This window comes from Notechis scutatus, chromosome 3 (assembly GCF_049901735.1).
Source record: "Notechis scutatus isolate UNSWTSFEM ecotype Mainland chromosome 3, rNotScu1.2, whole genome shotgun sequence".
Lineage (NCBI taxonomy): Eukaryota > Metazoa > Chordata > Lepidosauria > Squamata > Elapidae > Notechis > Notechis scutatus.
In genome coordinates, this window is record NC_142011.1 from 68895350 (window position 1) to 68916765 (window position 21416).

The 21416-nt window shown below is 38.2% G+C and overlaps 1 protein-coding gene across 8 annotated transcripts in view; it reads right to left on the reverse strand.

Annotated features, from left to right (window-relative positions):
- DOCK7 (dedicator of cytokinesis 7) overlaps positions 1 to 21416 on the reverse strand; it is a 125364-nt gene that overhangs the window by 94286 nt on the left and 9662 nt on the right. For all 8 annotated transcript variants that reach the window (XM_087960386.1, XM_087960385.1, XM_087960384.1 and 5 more), the window contains exons 2-7: positions 19522 to 19627; positions 7394 to 7569; positions 6651 to 6719; positions 4459 to 4588; positions 4039 to 4251; positions 2564 to 2649 (exon numbers count right to left, since the gene is read on the reverse strand). In XM_087960386.1, coding sequence (XP_087816512.1) covers positions 2564 to 2649; positions 4039 to 4251; positions 4459 to 4588; positions 6651 to 6719; positions 7394 to 7569; positions 19522 to 19627 — 780 coding nt within the window. The remainder of the gene's footprint in view (positions 1 to 2563; positions 2650 to 4038; positions 4252 to 4458; positions 4589 to 6650; positions 6720 to 7393; positions 7570 to 19521; positions 19628 to 21416) is intronic.

The window sequence follows — 21416 nt, forward strand, 5'->3', positions numbered from 1 at the left end:
TTAGAGAAGAGTTATAGGCAATGAACCAACTACAGGTAACCCTCTATTCTGGAGCTCCACTTCATTAAACTTGTTTAACAAGTTTCCTGGCTCCCCGGTGAATGCTTTGCTGGCTGCCTCAAGACTCAAGGTTTAAAGAGAGTTTGGATTTCTGAGCCTCAGTTTGCCTTTTAGAAGCAATGGATTGCAACTTCCAGAATTCCCAATCAGCATGGGAATTAGTGTTGTTGCATGAGTATCAGGGTAGCTCATGTTTAACCCACCTGGTCACTATCACTTTGGAGAAGGTGATCTATCCCATCCAGCAAATTCTATGTATTAGTTACATATTCTAGGCTTCTATTCACCATTTCTAAACTCTTTCTTGGGTTTTTTCTTATTTTTATTTATTTAATTTGTGTCCTGTCTTTATTATTTTTACAAATAACTCAAGGTGGTGAATATATAGAGCACACCTTCCTCCTATTTTTTTCACAACAACCAGGTGGGTTGGACTGAGAGAAAGTGACTGGCCCCAAATCACCAAGCTGGCATTCCTGGCTAAGGTAGGACGATTTGAACTTATGGCCTCCAGCTTTCTAACCTGGTGCCTTAACCACTAGACCAAAAATCCAAGTCTTCATTGCACAGATTGAGTTTTAATATTATGAGAAAGTAAGAAGTTCTCTTTTTCTATTTTCTCCGTGCATGCTGTTATAAATCTCCATCTTGGGTTCTTACAGTCCATCAAATTCAAAAGCCTTTATATTTCAGTTTACATTTTCTTCAGAAGAAATATACCTCAGCTACTCCTTTTTGGGAAGAGGCGGAAAGAGATAGAAGTAAATTGCAACTAAGGTGTATATTATTTATAGTTGTGTTAGTTGTGAATATGAAACATTCAGACAGGTAATTCGCCTCAATCGTCATGCACCGAATTGCTATTTAATAGTGCTTCAACTATTTAAATGCTATTTGGAGAATGTGGAAATGGTATGTTTGTGTCAAGCCATAGTTACAAGTTTCACAATTTTACAGAAAGAGTGCATGCAAGTATTTTAAAAGTTCATTTGAAAAATCTAAAGGATTCAGTGTGTCTGATCATCCAGCACATTCTAGTTGAATAAATTTTATCAATTAGCCTGGGTCAATAGCTGAGCAGAATTCAACCAAATTGAAAACAAATAGATCGAAGGTGCAAATGACTACAAGTGTGACTGAAAGACATGGATGACTCTGAAGATTATTCATTGTTTGGGAGGAAGTGTTATCTAAATTAATTTTAAACCTTAATTATTAAACCTTATTATAAAAAAATCCAAAGTGCGATTTCCCCCCCTCTTCTGTTCCCTAATGCCTCATCCCGTTTTGTTATCCACTGCATCTCCTTTTCTTTCCTACACAGTGCAGCTACACCTTTCTCCTTCATTCTTTTTTGCTTCTTTTGGAAAAAAAGGAAGAAATGCATTTGTGCCTCCACATGTCTAAATTCTATATTATCATGTGCAAGAATAGTCTTTGTGTATGGGATAAAAGGGCTGAGATACGAAGGGGGAATTAAGTTCGCATTGCTCATGTCAGAAATACCAAGGCGCTTCCAGGTTGAAAGGATTAGCCAGTGATACCACCGCTGTCTGAGGGACACCCAGTTGGGGGCTCCCTTTATGTCCCCGGCAGGAGCTGGAACGAAGGACAAGAGCTCAACCTACCTCATGACAGCTTATAATGGTTTAATCAAGTGTTGTTCATTTAATTTGTATCTATCAATTTATTTTGGAACTGGGCAACCTTTCTGGGGAGCAGTGTGCCTTCCAGAATGTATATACACCCACCTATGCATTATACAAGTGCACCATATGAACATACATAGCATCTATCTCATGGAAATTTTATGGGTCCATGTTATGGTGGTTTTATTATGGTTTTATCTTAATTTAGCAACAGCACTTATACACCATTTACCAATATAGACTTATATACCATTTTATAGTGCTTTACAGTCATCTCTAAGTGGTTTACAGAGTCAGAATATTGCCCCCAACAATCTGGGTCATCATTTTATTGACCTCAAAAGGATGGAAAACTGAGTCAACCTTGAGCCAGTCAAAACCAAACTCCTAGCACTGAGCAGTGAGTTAGCTTGCAAAACTACATTCTAATCACTGAGCCACTGTGTCTCTTTTTAATATATTAACATATTAAACTTTTAATATGCTATGTCCTATACTGTATTGTTCACATCTTACATACACACATACACAAACACACACACACACACACTTGTTGATGCTTTATTTAAACTAAATTTGTATATCAGTAATTGCACAACCTCTGTAGATGCCATATGCTAAATAAAGAAACACATTTATTTCAGGGAAAACACTGGAGCTGGCAACCTTAGTTTGACAAGGTAAGTATTATGTACATGTATGTGTGTCTGTGTATACATGTGTCCATGTGTCTGTCCTACTTTCTCCCACCCCTAACCCGCAATTATTTTAAACTCAGAGTCGCTTCTAATAGAGGGGAAAATACAACAGCATTTTTTTTAAAAAATCATCAAACTGGCTGAGTTAATACTTACTTTAGAGACAAACACTTGACAAGAAGCCTTTGACCAAAGTGCTCTTTGGGGATTTCTGGAATGCTGAGCCTTTCTATCGGCTCCTCCTAGAATTGGGCATGAACCATGTAAGAAATGAATGCATCACTTCCGTAACAAAGCATAGCATCAAATAACAAACAAAAATGCAAGACAGATTCCCATCCATCCCTTTCTAAAGCATAAATGCAATTTCAAAATTGATCAACTGGCAGCAACTAAAAATAATAATACATAGAGGGGATTAATTTCGGATTACAGACCGGAGGCCTATAAATGTAGATCTGCCTGTCTATGAAGATTCTCAGTCACCCAGATCATGGTTGTCGCAAAGGCAACCTGGGACTTTGTTTTTCCTTGAAGACATTTTGCTTCTCATCCTAGAAGCTTCTTCAGTTCTCTGTAGATCTGCCTATATATGCAAGGCAATCTAGATTAACTTCAATGAAAACCTTCATGCTGCAAAAGTGCCACCATCTGCCTTATTAAACCAAACAGGAATGTCATTTTTTTTTCCAGATAGGAGCTTTGAGTCTCTCTGCATCCAGTTCTGATGCACACAGAAGGTGGCAGAGAAATTGGCATGAATGGAGCACCACTGGAAAATCCTGGTCCGGGTACTTTTCATACCAGATGAAATTGCAGGAAGAAAGCGAAGCAGTAAGATCAAAACAACATAGCTGTTTCACTTCTTTCTGCCAAATGAAAGGGTTGCTCTGCTTTGCATAGGACCTTCAGTAGGAACGTTGTCAACTGAAATACCTTTTAAAAAAAGCCCTGGAAAGCAATATCTAAAGGATTATATTTTTATTCCTGTTTCTTCAAGCGAAGTTGTTAATAATCCCATAAAATAAACTAAGGTGGTATGTGGCTAAATAGTAGCTGTTTTATACTTGGCAAAGGTTGTTGATTATTGGCCAAGAACTACCACACCAAAACCTGCATTGTGATGGAATGTGGTGGAACAAGCAAACATTAGCATTTGTTTTAAAGCACACAAGGCTATGGAAGAGAGGAAAAGAACATATGGGCAATTCACACTGTAGGACTGTGTCAATTCAGAAATAACTCCTGCTGACTTATTTATAGACAATTCATTCTCAGACAGGAAAGGTCATAGAAATATCTTTATATGAGATCTTTCCCTTGTCTGGATTTGTAATTATTATTTTTTGCTTATTTATGAAATTCACAGCTGTGCATATACCTAGTAAAAAGCAAGTGCTTACTAACTTTTTACAAAAATGCCAAACACATACACAAGAATTCTACTTATGTGTCCATAGCATGAACGAGTATGAGTGAACTTGAAGTATTTATTCATTCATTATTCGTTTGTTTGGTTTATTCATTGGTCACCCATCTTACAATAGGGTAACCCTGGGCAGTTTACAGTCATAAAAATATGTCTATACATATAGAATTTAAAAATTAGCAACAAAGTACCCAAACAGTACCTCGTCAGGTGCTGGATGCAAGGCAAACAGCTCCTTGTGCCTGTTGGATTTCCTCTGCTCATCATTTTGGTGATCGATTTCTTCATTTGGGGTCCGATCCAGAAGATTAGAGAGCAAAGCATCGGGAAGTGAATTTTTCAAGTCAAAAATACTGCAGGCCCAGCTACCTCGTGGTGTATCATCTATTGACATGGACCGTCTTTTCAGATCATCCTAATGATAAATCGAATGGAAGAGACTATAGCTCAGGATTGAATTTTTCAGTTCTTGGTGCTCTCTGAGCTTGGTTTTCCTTTACAAGAAAACCACCAAATTCAGAGAGTACCAAGAATCCAACAAATTATACAGAGTTTGCAAAAGGAATCACAATCATAAAAACCCTAGCAAATAATTTTAATGAAGTAAACTGAGCAATATTACTTGTTCATCCTGGTAACTGTTGCCATCTGGAGCTTCATCAGACTCAAAGATCTGTTTGGGCAAGCCCTTTTGTCTTTCTTTTTGCTTGTCCAAGGTGTTGGGATTGAATCCTGTCCCTAGTTTGTGGTACCTATTCAAAAGAAAAGAAAATTATAGCCCTGCCTCAATATTAAAAGCCCAAGTTATTGACTCTTGAAAGCTTAATCCAGTCATCAGAAATAATTATCAATAGTCAAAATAATATTTGTAGCAGTATATACCAGGAGAAGCTGCTTTGGGTCTAAGAAAGTTCAACTGGTTTCACTAAAGTACATTTAGGATTGTAATCCTCAATTTATATAGTTCCTTTGTTCCAATAAACAATTACTGCTAACAAGTATAATCACAACTGTATTACAGAATATAAATGAATGTTTAGCAATTAATTCCAATAAATTGTGACATGACAGTCAATTGAGAGGAGGGGAAAAGCAGCTTTTAGTTGTTTTTTTTTTACTGTTATAGCAATTTTATATTCTGAATTGTTTTACATTGTATATTCTGATTTTAATAGAGAGATAGCATTTCATATTCTCTTCTACAAGCATATGATACTTCCATAGTCATACAGAATCTAGTTAATTATAAGTTAATATTTCCCTTGAAATACTGGAAATATGTCCTTTAGGGTCATATCTAGTATATTCAGCTAGAGTGCAATTATCATAGAAATACAAATTTCTTCAGCACAATTCAACTGAAGAAATAATGCATGCTCATAATAAATTCCATTTTGCTGTTTCAGTTCCAAACGCGTGTTCTTTTACTGTTTGTGTTGTTTCTATTTATCTTCCTCCACCAGTCTTGGCATTTCAATATCTAAAATTCCTTTTTTTTTAAAGGAAAAAAATTATCCCTAGCATCTCCATTCTAAATGCAGATGCATAAAGAACACAAAATATCTTGAAGGTGAAATCAGGCACAAGACCCTTAACAAGAAGAACTGTCAAATGGAATAGATAGGTTGAAAATGCCAATATATCAACATGATTGAGATTGTATTTGATTTGTATTTCACTTTCAAATTTTAAGCTCTTAGGGTTTCATTCTGGCCATTCTCTCTGGGAAACCCTGAAGGTATACAATAACAAGAATTTATATTCTATATAAAGGAGAAACAGAACTGTACTCAAAATAACTCAGGACTCTTCACTGGCTAAAAAGTGTTATTAGGAAACATGTAAGATGGCAACACAATCCTATACATTTCTTTCTATCATGAGCCTTCGTGACTATTGATGAGTAGAAATAATCTCATGATACTGTAAATGTAGTTCTGTTACTGTACAACAAGGTGAGCACCCTGAAGTTCTCCTACCGTTCTGAATTCCTGTTCCTCTGAGCATATTAAGCATGGCCAACAGGCAAGTTTTATTACTGTCAGGTTCAAAAAATCTGAAATGCTCAGCTTAATCCCACAAGAGACTAAATTTGCTATTTAGAAGTGGAATTTATTTCATATAATTTTAAGTATTAGTGGCCATACTTCAAAAGAGGCAATCTTTGGCAACTTCAGATAGAACGCCATTGAGCACAAACTAAAAAGGGGAGCCTCCCTCCATTTATTTTCCCCACTTCTTTCTCTGGTTCACCTTTTCCCTTCCACACTTCTTTGATCAACTCTTTAATTTCTCTTTTAAAAAATTCTAAAGAAGGAAAGACAGGAAAAACGGAAGCGATGTTTACTGATAATAGATGTTTTAGACTCAGGCATAAATGGCATTTGAACAGACCTGCTAGCAGCATGTCATCTACACAGTGCTGCATACCTAATCCAAAATTAGCAACCAGAACAGCGTGAATACTGTTTGAGATGCCAATATTAAGTTTTTATGAACCCTCTCTATAGCACACAGAGGTATGGGATGTATTTCATGCAAGTTAAGAATCAAATCAAATTGAGCCTTGTCTTTCTAGTACCGCATCAAATCTTGAAAGAAGGTTCCCCTGAGGGCAATGGTCTGTTCTTCCTGCAAAACCAAATTGCTGCCTAGGAGCAAACCAATATTTACAAAAAGTTCATTTTTATTAATGAAAATGATAATTAGTGATGGCTGCTTGACAGTGTTCTGAAAGCACCACTCCATTTTTATAGATAATGGCCTCTGTTTATACCCTCTTGCACAATTGTTTATTAAAATATAAACACTTACTTTCTATTCACAATAGCCCAGTCTTCTGTATAACTTCTTACACAGTCTCTCACATGGGGGTCCATTTCACTGCAAATAAAAGAGATGAAACAAGAAAGAGGTATGACTATTTTTTCCAGATCACAAAGATCTCAAAAATCTTATTTCTAGTTGGCCAACAAACCTCCACCATACAAATATTTATCTTTTCTTTTCAATTCAATTTATGTCCCCCTTCCAAATATATTGAATGTTCAGGGTACTTAACCAAAATAAATTTAAATAAACAATGTCTCCCTTTCCTTAATTTGAAATTTACTGAAGTATAACAACAGAGAAGAAGGGCAAAACAGTTGTGAATTGTTGCCAAGAAAACAGATATTGACCTGTCAGTGAATTCTTCAATAACTGAACTTTACCTTGAAAGTGATTTTTTTAAAAAAATCCAACGAGGAAGAAAGAAGCAAGTAAGTACATACTAGAGTGGTACTTCAGGACTTATCATTAATTTTTTTCCAGGAAGAAACGATGAGTGCCAAAAACAATGAGGACCAAACAAATTTTTCCAATAAGAAATGTAGGGAGTCACAAGATAGCCAATACTAAAAAGTTCTAGTAAGCAAATGATGAGTATCGGGACAAAATATAACAAATATCAAAGGGGTAGAGTACCAGGGTACTACTGTATACATACATCTCAAATATACATACAGTACATAGGTATCTGCATGTGATCTAGTTACATTTTCCCCTATGTTTCTTACCTTTCCTCTGGTACAGCTGACACCAATGTTCTGCATTCTTGAGGGCTGTAGATGACTTCAGTATCATCAGAAGGAAATTCAAACAAGTCTCTCATAGGGCCGGAATCCACTGCAAGTGGATGTGTAAGAAGATAATCCTCCAAATCCACTGGATCCACAGGCTCAGTAAGAGGCACCTATTAAAAATGAAAGAGAAAAGAAAATGACCAGCTTTTTAAATACATAGTATATAATAAAGATACACATTCATTTTTTCCCTACTGTTTATTGGGTCTTTTCTGGTATCTAAGCATGATGTAGAATGGCCATTAAATATGAATATTTTTATACCATATTTGAACTGGCTTCCAGGCAACCGCTAGATAATTGTGAGGAGAAAAAAAATCCAGATGTGTAATGTAGCACATTTAACACCCCACCCTACCAGCCTTATGCTTGCAAACTTCAGTCATCATCTCCTAGATTGTGTCAGAGTGTTCTTTAAGTACAGGTAATCCTCAACATACAACAGTTCACTTAGTGATCATTCAAAGTTACGACAGCACTGAAAAGTTATTTATTACCATTTTTCACAATTATGACCTTTGTAACATCTCCATGATCATATGATCAAAATTCATATGCTTGGCAATTGGTTCATATTATAACCACCGCTGTGTCCCAAGGTCACATTGTGCAACCTTTTCACAAGCAAAGTCAATAGGGAAGCCAAATTCACTTAACAACTGGTTACTAACTTATCGACCGCAGTGATTCACTTAACAACTGTGGCAAGAAAGGCAAAACCCACAACAAATATCTCACTTAACAACAGAAATTTAGGGCTCAATTATGGTCGTAAATTGAGGACTGCCTACAAGAAGAGGAATAAAATTAAATATTATATGAAAGGCATGATCAATAGATCAGATCCAATTCTTACAATCTGTTCTGAAGAGACCTTGCTGGAATTGTCTCAAAGTCTGGATGGAAAGTTACTTAGGAATTCCACGTCAACCATATGAAGTTTCATGACAGAGTGTCAACATAACGCTATTTCAGATTTCCCAACCTGGTCCCCATCCAATGCATCAAGCATCAATTCCCCAATCCCCCACATAATTTAGATTTTTAAGATGCAGAAGTCCAATACATCTGGACGGCAGCAGAGTGGTGTAGGTTGATTTATATGGATTCTCTTATTTCTGAGCTATATCACTTTCTATTATACTACAAGCTTAGGCATCAAGGTGACTCTGAAGACAGATGTTTCCACCCTGAAGCAAACCAAGTCATGAAATCTGAGAAGTGCTTAGCTGCAATGTCAGGTTAAAGTCACACCGCTGAGGCAGTTCCTCTACTATTTAAAACTAATTACGGATGCAAAACAAAGCCTCTGATCTGACTTTTCTTCTGGGGAAAAGAAAAGATGTTTTACAACCTTCAAGCAAGTTTTTCTCAGCTCAGCAAGGGAAATACGAACAGACACTGCCAAGGTCCAAAACATCTTGTAAGGCCTGTCATATTTCAGGTTTCCTTCCCTTTATGCAAATTTGCATTTGTGTTAATGAATATTGTCATCCCAGAATTTGCTTTAAGTGAGATATATTTATATTTATATTATTTATATTTATATTTATATTATTTATATTTATTTATATTTATTTATATATATATATATATATATATATATATATATATATATATATATATATATATATATATATATATATATATGGTGTTCAGCTTTGTTCGGGTATTTTCCCACGTCATTGTAGTTGTGCTTTTAAAGTTGTAGCAACGTTTCGGCAGAATCTCATCTGCCATCATCAGGCTTCTGTATTGTGTTCGTCTGTATATATGTATATATATCAGCATATATATGTATGTATGTATGTATGTATGTATGTATGTATGTATATGTATATGTATATGTATATGCATATGTATATATATCAGCAATTACACAATTTATACCAACACAGTCAGTTTGCACTAGCGGTCTAAAAACTTTTTCCAAACCCCTTTTTTGTGTTCATTCATACATTTAGCATCCAACTGTACAATTGTTGTAATCGTGTGTTCATGCTCTCGTTCCCTTTCCTACTATTATTGTTGCTCCAAAAGAGCCATCAACTACTTGCCCAACCCTTTCCCAAAAGAAAAAGGACTGTTTAAATAGAAAAATAAAGTTGGACATATTAAGAGCTCTGATGGTGCAATAGGTAAAGTGCAGTATTGTAGAGGAGGAGGGTAAATTTGAGTCTGCAAAAGAAAAGTGTGGAGCTGAGTATTGGTCAGGATCGGGGCTAAGAGAATGCTAGCCTGATGGAAAAGCCTCAGCTGGGTCAATCTGACCAGAGACAGGCTGAGGCTGGCCACTGCAGCAGGTTGGCCAGGAGGCTCCAGGCAAGGAGAGGGAACAGCTGCCACCCATTAGCAATGAGAAGGTGGTGGGGTCCATACACAGAGCAGAGAGAAGACAGGCATAATGTCAGTCAGCTAGATTACTCATGAGGAGGCCATCTTGCCTCTCATAAAGGGCTGCATTGCGTACTTAACCCTGACCTGAGAATTTGAGTGTTGCTAGAGCAATGTGCCCAGTGTATCCTGGCTGTTCGACTCCTGGACTGCTTTCCTGGATTTTATGTGTGGTCATTGGACTGAGTTATCCAGTGACTATTGCTGGACTGAGTTTGGAATCCGGGACCTGCGCAATAGGGGTGCTTCCCAAGGACCTGTCTGGGGGGAATAAATACCTGTAGAACTTTTGCCATACATTGGGGGAGGGGCGTACCAAGGTAGCACAAGAACATGAGACAAGGAATAAAGCAATGATGACGAACCTGTGGCACGCGTGCCGCAAGTGGCATGCAGAGCCATTTGTGCGAGCATACAAGTCCCAGGCAAACGTACCTGCACTGCGCACGTGTGCTCCCCTCAGCTGATTTTCAGCCTGTTTGAGGCCGTTTTCGCCCTTCCAGAGGCTCAAGGAGAGCCTCTGCAGCCTCAGGAGGTTGAAAAACGGGCCTTCTGGAAATACCAGAAGTGGCTGTTTTCAGCCTCCGGAGGGCCTCTGGAGAGGCTGTTTTTGCCCTCCAGGAGGCTCAAGAGAAGCCTCTGCAGCCTCAGGATGCCGAAAAACGGGCCTTCTGGAAATACCAGAAGTGCCGAAATGGGCCCATTTTCAGCCTCCCGAAGCTCCAGAGGGTTAGGGTTAGGGTTAAGGTTAGGGAAGCAAGGGAGGACTTTGGTATGAAGAATAAGAATACAGACTACTCAGTTACAGGAAAGCTGCAAGGTTGCAGATGGGTATCCTTAAGCTGAGACTGCTAAAGAGAATCAGAAATTAGAAAGGGAATAATATATAAAACTTGTTTTACTGAATCAGGGCTTGAACCAAGGCCCAAATGGCATGATAATCCCTATTTGTAGCTCTGTTTTATTCATGTGAACATGAGCTAATATAAAAAATTTCTGAAAAAGAGAAATTATTGGCCTTTATATAAGTCAACATATTACCCATTAATACAACTGTGCAATGAAAGAAAGATTTATCCCAAAGTATATTGTGCATATATACTTATCTGTGGGTTATTAGGCTGATCAGGGAAATTATCCAAAAGTAGCATTGCACACATTCTATTTACACATTCATAAAAATAGCTAATGGTTAAGCATGCAGATTTTTAACAGACGACTACATGAATCAGCTATGCATATAAATATTGTATTTGATTAATTCCGCAGCTCTGAATTCCTTTGAGATTTGTGTGCATGTTCAGAGGAAGGATGAATGAATCATAAACTAGGATAAAAGGCTGTAAAGATATTAATCTTTTCCATCAGGGAAATATGAAATGTACACAGAACAATAAAATTTCTATTTTAAATACAGACAATGTGCCAATATTTCTCTTCAAGGATTGTATATCCTTTACTGATTAGGAAGCAGAGGTGCCAGTCACTGAATCACTGAATTGTAGGGTAGGAAGGGGGGTACAGGGTCATCGAGTTCAACCCTCTGTCATAAAGTTTTTACCCTGAAGCAAAAACTCCATCCTGAGACATTTTTGCTCCTGTATTTTTTTCAAATATCAAATATAGCATGAAGATATAAAACAACATAAATATCAAACTAAGAAACCAATATTAATCTCACCAACCTGGCAAGAGTAAGAAATGCTGCCTATCAGATGAATAAACATGCATAACACAAAGTCATAGCTCCAAAGAGGAATCAGTTTGTATTAGCTTATTGAAAGAAAGGTAGAAAGATTTGTAAGTCAGCCTATCTCCTTTCTGGCTGAAGCTAACAATAAAAGGAGATAGTTTTAAAACTGTTTCACCCAACTATCCCTTTTCCAGTCTTGAATAATAAATGTACAATAATTACACCACCACCAAGATTCTGTTGTTTTACACATGCAGTGACAGTCCCAAACGGAATCTTCTATTTATAAGCAAGTACAAATTGCTTCATTAGCCCCAGTATATGCCCAAATATGGTGTTTGGGAATAATTACCCCTCCTCCAGTTTAAGAACTGGTGTCATAAGAGATCTGTTGATATCACCCTTCTAATAAATAGACAGCCAAGTCCTATTAAAAAATAATATTCAGGCCTTTTCTTTCATAACTGATTATCAGAGGATGAGAATCTCTCAACTTCTTTGTTCAATAGAATATCACAGGAAAGATAGTTTCTTTTGTTTTAAAGATAAGTAGTTTGCATAATCCAGAAAATGAAAACTAATTTGCAACCAGACAGGATATTCCAGCTTAATTTTCTTTCTTTCTTTTTTTAAATGCAGAAAGTCAAATTGATTCAACGTGTCATATTTCTCCTTTTCTGGCATCAAGGCTTATCTGTTGCCATGTTTCATGTGCTACGTAATGTGCAGTAGAATCTGGCACAGACAGAATATTATGTTCTTAGTAGGCACTACAACTATTCCTTCCCATTACAGGCCTACAAAGACTTGATTTCATGTGTAAATGTATGCATGAAAAACTCCCAATACTACATTGAAAGTCATTTTAAAGCAATCTTAAATCAGTATAAATGTGCAAATGGCCTTTCACAAAAAAATGAGATGCAAGTTTATTAGATAAGGTTCATATACACTATCATCTTTCTAACCTATTCCGTCTCTCAGGATGCACAGGGAGAGTTACCGCTGTCAATGCTTACATTATAAAATCCTGTCTCAAATGTTTATTACTGGATGACTACAAGGACGTTGAAGCTTTTTGCCTTTAAGGCTCTGTTAGTCTTCACTGCTATAGTACTTTGCAAGATTGAAATCTGCTTATCAACTTTGTCCTTCCCTGGATGTCAAACACAGTATTTTGATGTATTTTAACGCTTTTCCCAATCACCCAGTACTTGTTTCTGTTTGGTCTCTTACCTGCCTGCCTATAATACCACATGAGGAATGTGTTAGCTAAGCGTATCTATCCATTATTCCATCTATACAAAACTGTTGTATTTCCTACAGCTGTTTTCATTTTTAAAACTGTCAAGGAATTTGATACATATGCTGTTTTGTCAAAACAGGATCATAGTGTTGCAGATGGATCAACATAGCTAGCATAATCTATAGCCTGTATGCTAAGAGAATCTGTAAATGTTCTTCTCTTATATAATTTTACCTAATTATTAAGATTAAGGAATACTTGTGTAATAGTTATTAATTTGTAAGAAGTTAATGAAACCAAGTGTAAGTCCCACAAAATACAATTTTATAACATAAGGCAATCACATAGGAATACCAATAGCACTCAGATTTATATACCACTCCATACTACTTTATGGCACTCTCCGAGCAGTTTACAAATGCCAGCATATTGCCCCCAACAATCTGTGTCCTCATTTTTCTGACCTCAGAAGGATGGAAGGCTGACTCAATCTCAAGCCCCAACTTTGAATTCTTGAAATTTAATTCAAATTCACATGTACATATCATTATAATTATTACTGTTGTTATATTCCCCAACAAAATGTTTAATTTTCCCAAATATAAATACAACAGACCTCGGGTCGCGAATGCTTCTGTTTGCGACCAAATCGGGTTCGGACCAAAAAATCTACCCAATTTTTGAATCCGGTCACGATTCAAAAATCAGGTGGCGAACAACCTGACTGCAGCAGATTCCCTTTCTGCGCCAATTTCCCCTTCTGTGCATGCGCAGTCCACACAAATTTTTGTCCATGCATGCACAGTTGGTCATGCTTCCGGTCACAACCAAATGGGTTGCATCTGTGGATTATGGGTCACGACCCGAGGTTCCACTGTATTTATAAAGATGTTTCACTGTGAAGTCTAAATAGCCTTTTTATACTGGAATTTATTTCCAAGAATTACAAAATTAAAATACCTCATTGTCGGTATTCTGAGAGGCTGATCCAACCGACAATCAGCTGCTCATGCTAAACCAGGCTGTGCTGAAGGTGACCAGGCTGTTTGCTGCAAGGAGGCAAATTGTTGGGAGGCAGAGGCCGAAGGGTGGGGGTTGGCGGGTCTTTGTCAACATTCACTGTATAAGATGCACAGACATTTCCACCACTTTTGGAGGGGAAAAATATGTCTTATACACAGAAAAATATGGTATATGGGTTGTAATGACCTGTGTGTGTGTGTGTGTGTGTGTGTGTGTGTGTGCAGGTTTTGGCGTGTTCGGGTCTTTTCCCATGTAAAATTGAGAGTATCTTGGCGACGTTTTGGCGAGGTCCCACTCGCCATCTTCAGGCTGGTGCTTTCGGCTTTGTGCTTGTGCAAGCAAAGCGTGATCGGAGCTGCCGTCTCTCTATAAATACTGGTGGGGAGGTTGGCTGTGTTGTCATTTCTTGATTGGTTGATGGAGTTGATGTTTGCAAATTGGCTGGCTTTTTCGTAAGAACATGTGTGGCTGAGGTATTGGCTATGTGTCTATCAGCCTCCTGTGTTGTAACGACCTGGGTAATGGGCTGTGTGATGACCTTCTGAGTTCTATTGTTGTGACATCCTGGGTCTTGTGCTGTAATCTCCTGGGTCGTTGGCTGTGTTGCTGGGACTCATTCTATTCATAATCAGGGAAGCCATCGAAATAGAGAAACACCCCCATAACATGAATAAACAGGACGATACCTCCTGCCTACCACATCTGGAAACTAGCCCTTATCAACAAATGAGTTCCAGCCACAAAAACCAACACTGGACCCAAAACAACACATGACGCCACCACCAATCTCCCTCACCAGACTCAAACCCAAACCCACCCCATAGACGAAAGGCAACCACTGTCCAGAAACCAGACCACGGCTGCATCACCAGCTGCCACACACCCCGACCCCCAAACCAAGCAAACTGACACATGCCATGAACACATAGCCAGGTCTCAAACTCAGAGCCAAACCAAAACCCGGAACGTCACATCACAGCCACCCGCTCAAATCACATTCACGGAATTCAGGAGGTTACACCACAAAACCTCAGGATGTTACAACACAGCCAACGACCCAGGAGATTACAGCACAAGACCCAGGATGTCACAACAATAGAACTCAGAAAGTCATCACACAGCCCATTACTCAGGTCGTTACAACACAGGAGGCTGATAGACACACAGCCAATACCTCAGCCACACATGTTCTTACGAAAAAGCCAGCCAATCTGCAATCATCAACTCCATCAACCAATCAAGAAATGACAACACAGCCAACCTCCCCACCAGTATTTATAGAGAGACGGCAGCTCCGATCATGCTTTGCTCGCACAAGCACGAAGCCGAAAGCACCAGCCTGAAGATGGTGAGTGGGACCTCGCCGAAACATCGCCAAGATACTCTCAATCTTATACGGGAAAAGACCCAAACACACCAAGACCTACATACCTGTACCCATGAAAATCTACGAATATATATTATATATACATACATACATACATGCATACCAGGGCTCCCAACCCCTGGGCCCTAGCTCACTAGGAACTGCAGCCTATTTGGAACCAAGTGATGGGAGAGTCCATGCGCGCAGCTCCCCTAGTGCAAGCAGTGGGTGCTCACAAGTGCAGCTCCATTTGCATAAACTGTGTGTATGAGAACATGCACCTACCACTCGCATAGAACCATCTTCCCCTTCCCGGCTGGGCCACCAAGCCCACCAAGCTGGTATATATCATCAAATATGTGGAACTCTATTATACCTACCTGACCTTGGCTAAGGTAAAAAAAAAAAAACTTTAAAGTTAAACTTTTTTTAAAAACCGAAAAAGTATTAAATCTAATTTGTACTTAAAAGCAAGATCACATTATAACTCGGAAGGAAGTCGTATAAGCTGCAGGAATTATCAGGAGTCAGGTTTTACTCAAGGGGGACTTTAGCACTGAATAGACAAGGGGTCCATTAAGCCTTTATAGTCTTTCCCCAATGCATTATTTATTTACACGCCTCCTCGCTTTATATCTCATCTTTCTATTTAACTGAATGTGCACACTGGCTAAAGTTTTTCAATATTTTGTGGCACTGCTCTCATCAGTCCTAGCTGGAAAGTTGACGAGGAGTCACCCCTCCCATTCCATTAACAAGATATTATTTGCATTTTAACTAAATAGCTAAAAGAAAAGTTTTGTGCATAGACAGGTGGATACATATGGAAATCCAATAAACCTCTCGTAATGTAGTCTTCAAATTACAACCACAATTAAGCCCAAAATATCCATTGCTAAGTAAGACAGTTGTCAAGAGAGTTTTTCTCCATTTTATGACTTTTCTTGTCACAGTTGCTAAGTGAATCATTGCAGCTATTAAGTTAGTGACACATTTGTTAAGTAATCTGGCTTCCCCAATGACTTTGCTCATCAGAAAGTCACAAAACGTGATCACATGACTCTGGGACACTGCAATTGTCATAAATACAGGCCAGCTGCCAAACGTCCAGACCTTGATCATGTCACCATGGGGATACTGCATTGGTTGTGTAAAAAATAGTTATAAGCCTCTTTTCTTAGTGCTGTTGTAACTTTGAATGGTCATTAAATGAATGGTTGTAAACCGAGGACTATCCGTAGACATTTAGACTACAAACTCATAGGATGAAACGCTAACCTCCAAAACAAACTTAATCAACACATGGAAAAACTAATATATCAGAACGCATTCCTTCTTAGTAAACATTTTCCCCATTTTTGGTGCTGTAGTTTCAACAGGAGGGTTCCTAACATTGGAGATACTTAAAATATTTCACAAAAAGTTAAGCCTCAAAGCTGAAGAGATTTGTTTGTTTGCTTTTTAGAAAAAAACTTTTGCTAGAAATCTATTTCTTTTGTGCAGGCATGATATTCCCCTCTGAAAAAAAAATCAGGGCCGGCCAAAAGAGACCCCCCACCGCGCGCCAAGAAATCGCTGCCCAGCTCCCTTTTCCTGCCGCTCAGCGGCCTCCGCTCGCACCGCCCGCCACTCGCACCGCCCGCCCGCCCGGGCTCCGCTCACACCACCCGCCGCTCGCACCGCACGCCCGGGCTCCGCTCGCACCGCCCGCCGGTCGCACCGCCCGCCGCCCGCCCAGGCTCCACTCACACCGCCCGCCGCTCGCACCGCCTGCCGCTCGCACCGCCTGCCCGCCCGGGCTCCGCTCGCGGCGATTCCCAAAAAAATCGGAATTCCAATTTTAATCGGAAGAATATCATGTCTGGTTTTGTGCAAGCTCCAATTAAATGAGGAAACCTTTAATTACCTTTGTTTCTCATGCCATCAAAATCTGGAAACTATGATTACCACATTGGAACAAAAACAGCATATTAACCTATACTTTTGGTAACTATAGGTACTAAAATAAGGGAGTAATTTCCTACTTTAGAAAAATGAAGTTAACTTTCTGGTTGGTAGACTCACTGTGGGGAGCCAGCATGCCAAAGATTTCTATTTGTTTAATATACCGAAATATAATTAAAGATGTACAAATATATTCCAGTTTCCACTCATTAATTCTGCAGCCATCAGAAGCTTTTCTTTATCTTTATCATCATCATCATCATCCAGATGTTTAGATTGGATTTGGCATTTTGTCCAACAATTAAATCCTTTCCAAAGACCCGGCAGTCAGATGTTGTTAAATAATATGAAATGTATCAGCACGGGATGTAAGCTGTTCCAAGTAAAGCTGCCTTTTGTAATTGACTGATTATGACATTGTTAATGCCAATGGTGGTACTACAGATATTTTGGGATTACATCCATGGTGCTTCTTATAATTGGTATTATTTTAGCTTTCTTTGCAAGTCTTCATATTTTATTATTTTTCTCCAGTTCTCTCTCTTTTATTTTGCTGTCTACCGGTACTGTGAAACCTCCACTAACCAGACTTTTTTGTCTTTCTTATCAACAATTGTTAATTCTATGTTAACTCTGAAGTATCATGTGGCAGGTGCTTATTTGTTTGAACGTTTTAGCTTCTTCATTTTCTATAACTTTTGAGTGTGGAACCACAAAACAGACAAATAGGCAGCAGCATATCTTCAAGCTCATCATTTGAAGTAGCTCTTAGGAAGCACTTGTCTGATAAGAATTGAAGCAAATTCATTTAGAAATGTCACCAGAACTATTTGCAAAAGCTTTGGAAACTGTATTCTGTCTGATACCAGTAAGTTATTTCATTTCATTCTTTTAATCCCAACCAATCTAAATCCAGAGCAGGCTATAAATTTTTATATTTTAATTAAGACATGGTACTTCAGCAAGACTTCCTCACATGCTGAAATGTATCAAGACACAATTCTTAACCAGTTCACAATCCATCAAATAATTGGGGCCTAAAATCTCACCCAATCGATCGATTTTCTTTTTCCCTTGCTGGTAGAATAGCCACAACTCTGCTGAAAAGAATGAACTTCTTTTAATAGACAGAATGAATTCTCATCAGTCCTCTTGATAAATCTTGCTCTAATTCTCGTACCCCACTGGGCAATAGCAAATGTTCAAAGAAATGTCTCAGAAATGAAAGAAAAGAGTAAGAGTCGTTGACCTTTTCATATTTCAATAAAACAAGATTTAACAAATGCACTGCCTTTCATTTAATTTCTATCTGACTTTTACATTATCTGTCAGGTGATTTGCAGTCTACCATATAATAGTATATGAGTAGGCCATCCATTAAAGTTACTGTCCTGTCACAGATTACATGAACTAAGCATGAACGCACAACCCAACTGCTAGCAATTAAAGAATTCAGTGGGATTAAGAAACTGACTATACGTAACCTTATTCTCATTCTGGGTAGGTATTCTTTTAAAGAGGAACATCCAGAATATAAAACCTGATTTATAACAACGGAGCTGCTAAATTTATCAGCAAGCAAAGTCAGGATTGCTAGCTCCCTCTATTCATTTACTGGAAATGTACAGAAACTGTACAAGTGACATAGGATTCCAGTAAAGTAGCAAACTTGTATAAAGATTTTATTGTAGAAATTAGTACCGTAATCACTGTGCGCACACGCACACACTGCTACCTTTCTTTTTCTAGGGGGCTATTCAAATGACACCAATTTAATTTTTAATAGCTTCCTAAATAGAATTCTAAATAAATGGCTAATATTGTATCCTAGAAGTCTTCATGTTTGCTAGTAACTCCATGAGCATACCAATTTATGTTTAATTAGAATAGAGATTAGATAGGTAACATTCTTATACCCACATTCAATGCAAACCTCCTGATTTTTAGGGGTTAGGAATTAAGATTCCCTATCTAATTTGATTAGAGAAAAATTGGACATAAGAACCCACACACCAAATCAAAGTTCTAATATGCATTGGCATGCCCCCTTGCTCAACAAAGCCTATTGTTATTGTGGCCATTATTGTTTAATTGGTTAACAATAAACAAATTGCATTTTACAGGACAGAAATAAAAACCCCAAACTCAAACAACAATGCTGTATAATCTTGCACATTCCAAATATCAGTAAATAGACTGATTGAATCCAGAAAACTTCCCGCTGACTTCAACTTTTGCTATTACGCAAATAATACCTTTTGTACTTGGAATCCTACAAATTCCAATGCAATTCATGAACAACCAAAACATAATTGTTCTTAAATTTGGAAAGGTAAGCTTAATCTGATGGTAATATGCACTGGGCCTGCTGCTTACAAATCTAAGAAGTTACTTACAGTTGTATGGTGGGATATTGTGCCCCCAATATTAAGGTTTTTGAGAAGTTGTGGTGATCCTCCATATTGCCCTGAAATCTGTTTCCGTACTTCAGCGGCCACCGTTCTAGAACAAGACAAGTGATGGTACTTAATTACAGAATTCACTACTTTGATCAAAAGGAAATAAAATATACAAACTTTATGGAAAAAATAGGATATACAGTATATTAAAAAGCTGTAACAATATAGCGAAACCTTGAGGCAACAGACCTTGCATGGAAGGAACCAAATTCCACCGTTAGATTCAATATTTTACATAATTTCCCCACTATGCAAATAAACACCCTTTGTATAATGTCATCGCATCCATGACACATGTGATACCATCTGTATTCATTGATATTATTTGTACAATGATGTAATTTTGCAAATATCATTTACTGCATCATCACACTAACAATATAAAGGATGTAAATAATACAAATTGTGTCACATGGGATAATGTCATTATAAAAATGATATCAAATTGTAGTAGGGATGTGCTCTTCAGTTTATTGACCTTTGTTACTAACAGGCATTCCAAGCTATAATTAGTCCATTAAAACATTTAATTCTAGTGATCAACAACTGGCCTAATCCAACATGCAGAACATATTTCATTTCATAGTAAATGAAAGAGTGGTCATTGTTATTTTAACTTACTTAACACATCTTTTTATCACTAATTTTGTATATACCACATAGTGATTAATACCTATAAAACTTATAAGAGTGGCAATGGGTTTTATCTTCCCAAAGGTAATATTAAACAAATCCTCCACAATTTCTCTTTTAATTTACATGATTCAAAAATTGGTATGTTATTTTAAGATCAGTAATTCTATTCTAAGAATAAACTAACTTTTGTACTAAAGTTCAGCAGATATCCATTGTCACTAAGGCTTCTGTTGAAGTCCAATCCATCTTAATGCTTCTAAATTAGATGGCCAAATATTACATGAGTAAATTTGCCAAAATTTCTTGATTTTGATTCCAGCTAGTCCTAAGCCACAATATATTTATTGTAATTATTGTTTAGATTTTTTTTTATCCTCTTTATTAGTTTTATAAATTCCAGCTAGTTCTAAGCCACAATATATTTATTGTTATTATTCCTTAGATTTTTTTAATCCTCTATTAGTTTTATAAATAATTCATGGTGATGAACATATTTAATATCCCTGCCTCTATTTTCCCATAACAACAATCCTATGAGGTGGGTTAGGCTGAGGGAGAATGATTGGCCCAAATTACCCAGTCAGCTTTCATACTAAGTGGCATTAGAATGCACACAAATCATCATTTTTGATTTCATGCAAATTTAACAACCGTAACTTAGTACCATGGTTCTCCAACAATACGCGCCCCCCCAATAGGAAGAGCCAGCATGTTTTCTAGGCATAAAATGAAATTAAGCCCCTCCCCCCAAATTTGGGCCTAGTTTAAAACATGCGAAATTGGGGGGGAGGCGGGGGGGAACTTGCCATTAGGAGTGCCCCGCGGACAGCTACGCCTCACCATCAGCTGCTCCTAACAGCCAATCATGGTGGAGCATGGAGGGCTTCCTTACCCCTCCCTTATCCTGGTCAGCAGGTGGGCGTCGTTGGCGTGGATGTCCGGCAGCATTTCAGCCGCTTCTCAGGTCTCCGTAGCCTCCCCGGTTCCCACTGGTGCTGGCGCCTCTCTCGCCAGCGCCGTCTCCAACAACAGCGTCTGAGTCGCTCCCACTTTTCCCCCGTCCCCGTAACAACAGGGAAAAAAGAACATTTTGAGGTACCTGGGAGCGCCACGCGCTGCGTTTTGGTTTAATCCTGAGCAGCTGGGTGGGCATGAGAAGAGCCGAGCGAGTGTCTTTGCTGCTGCTACCCTTGGTG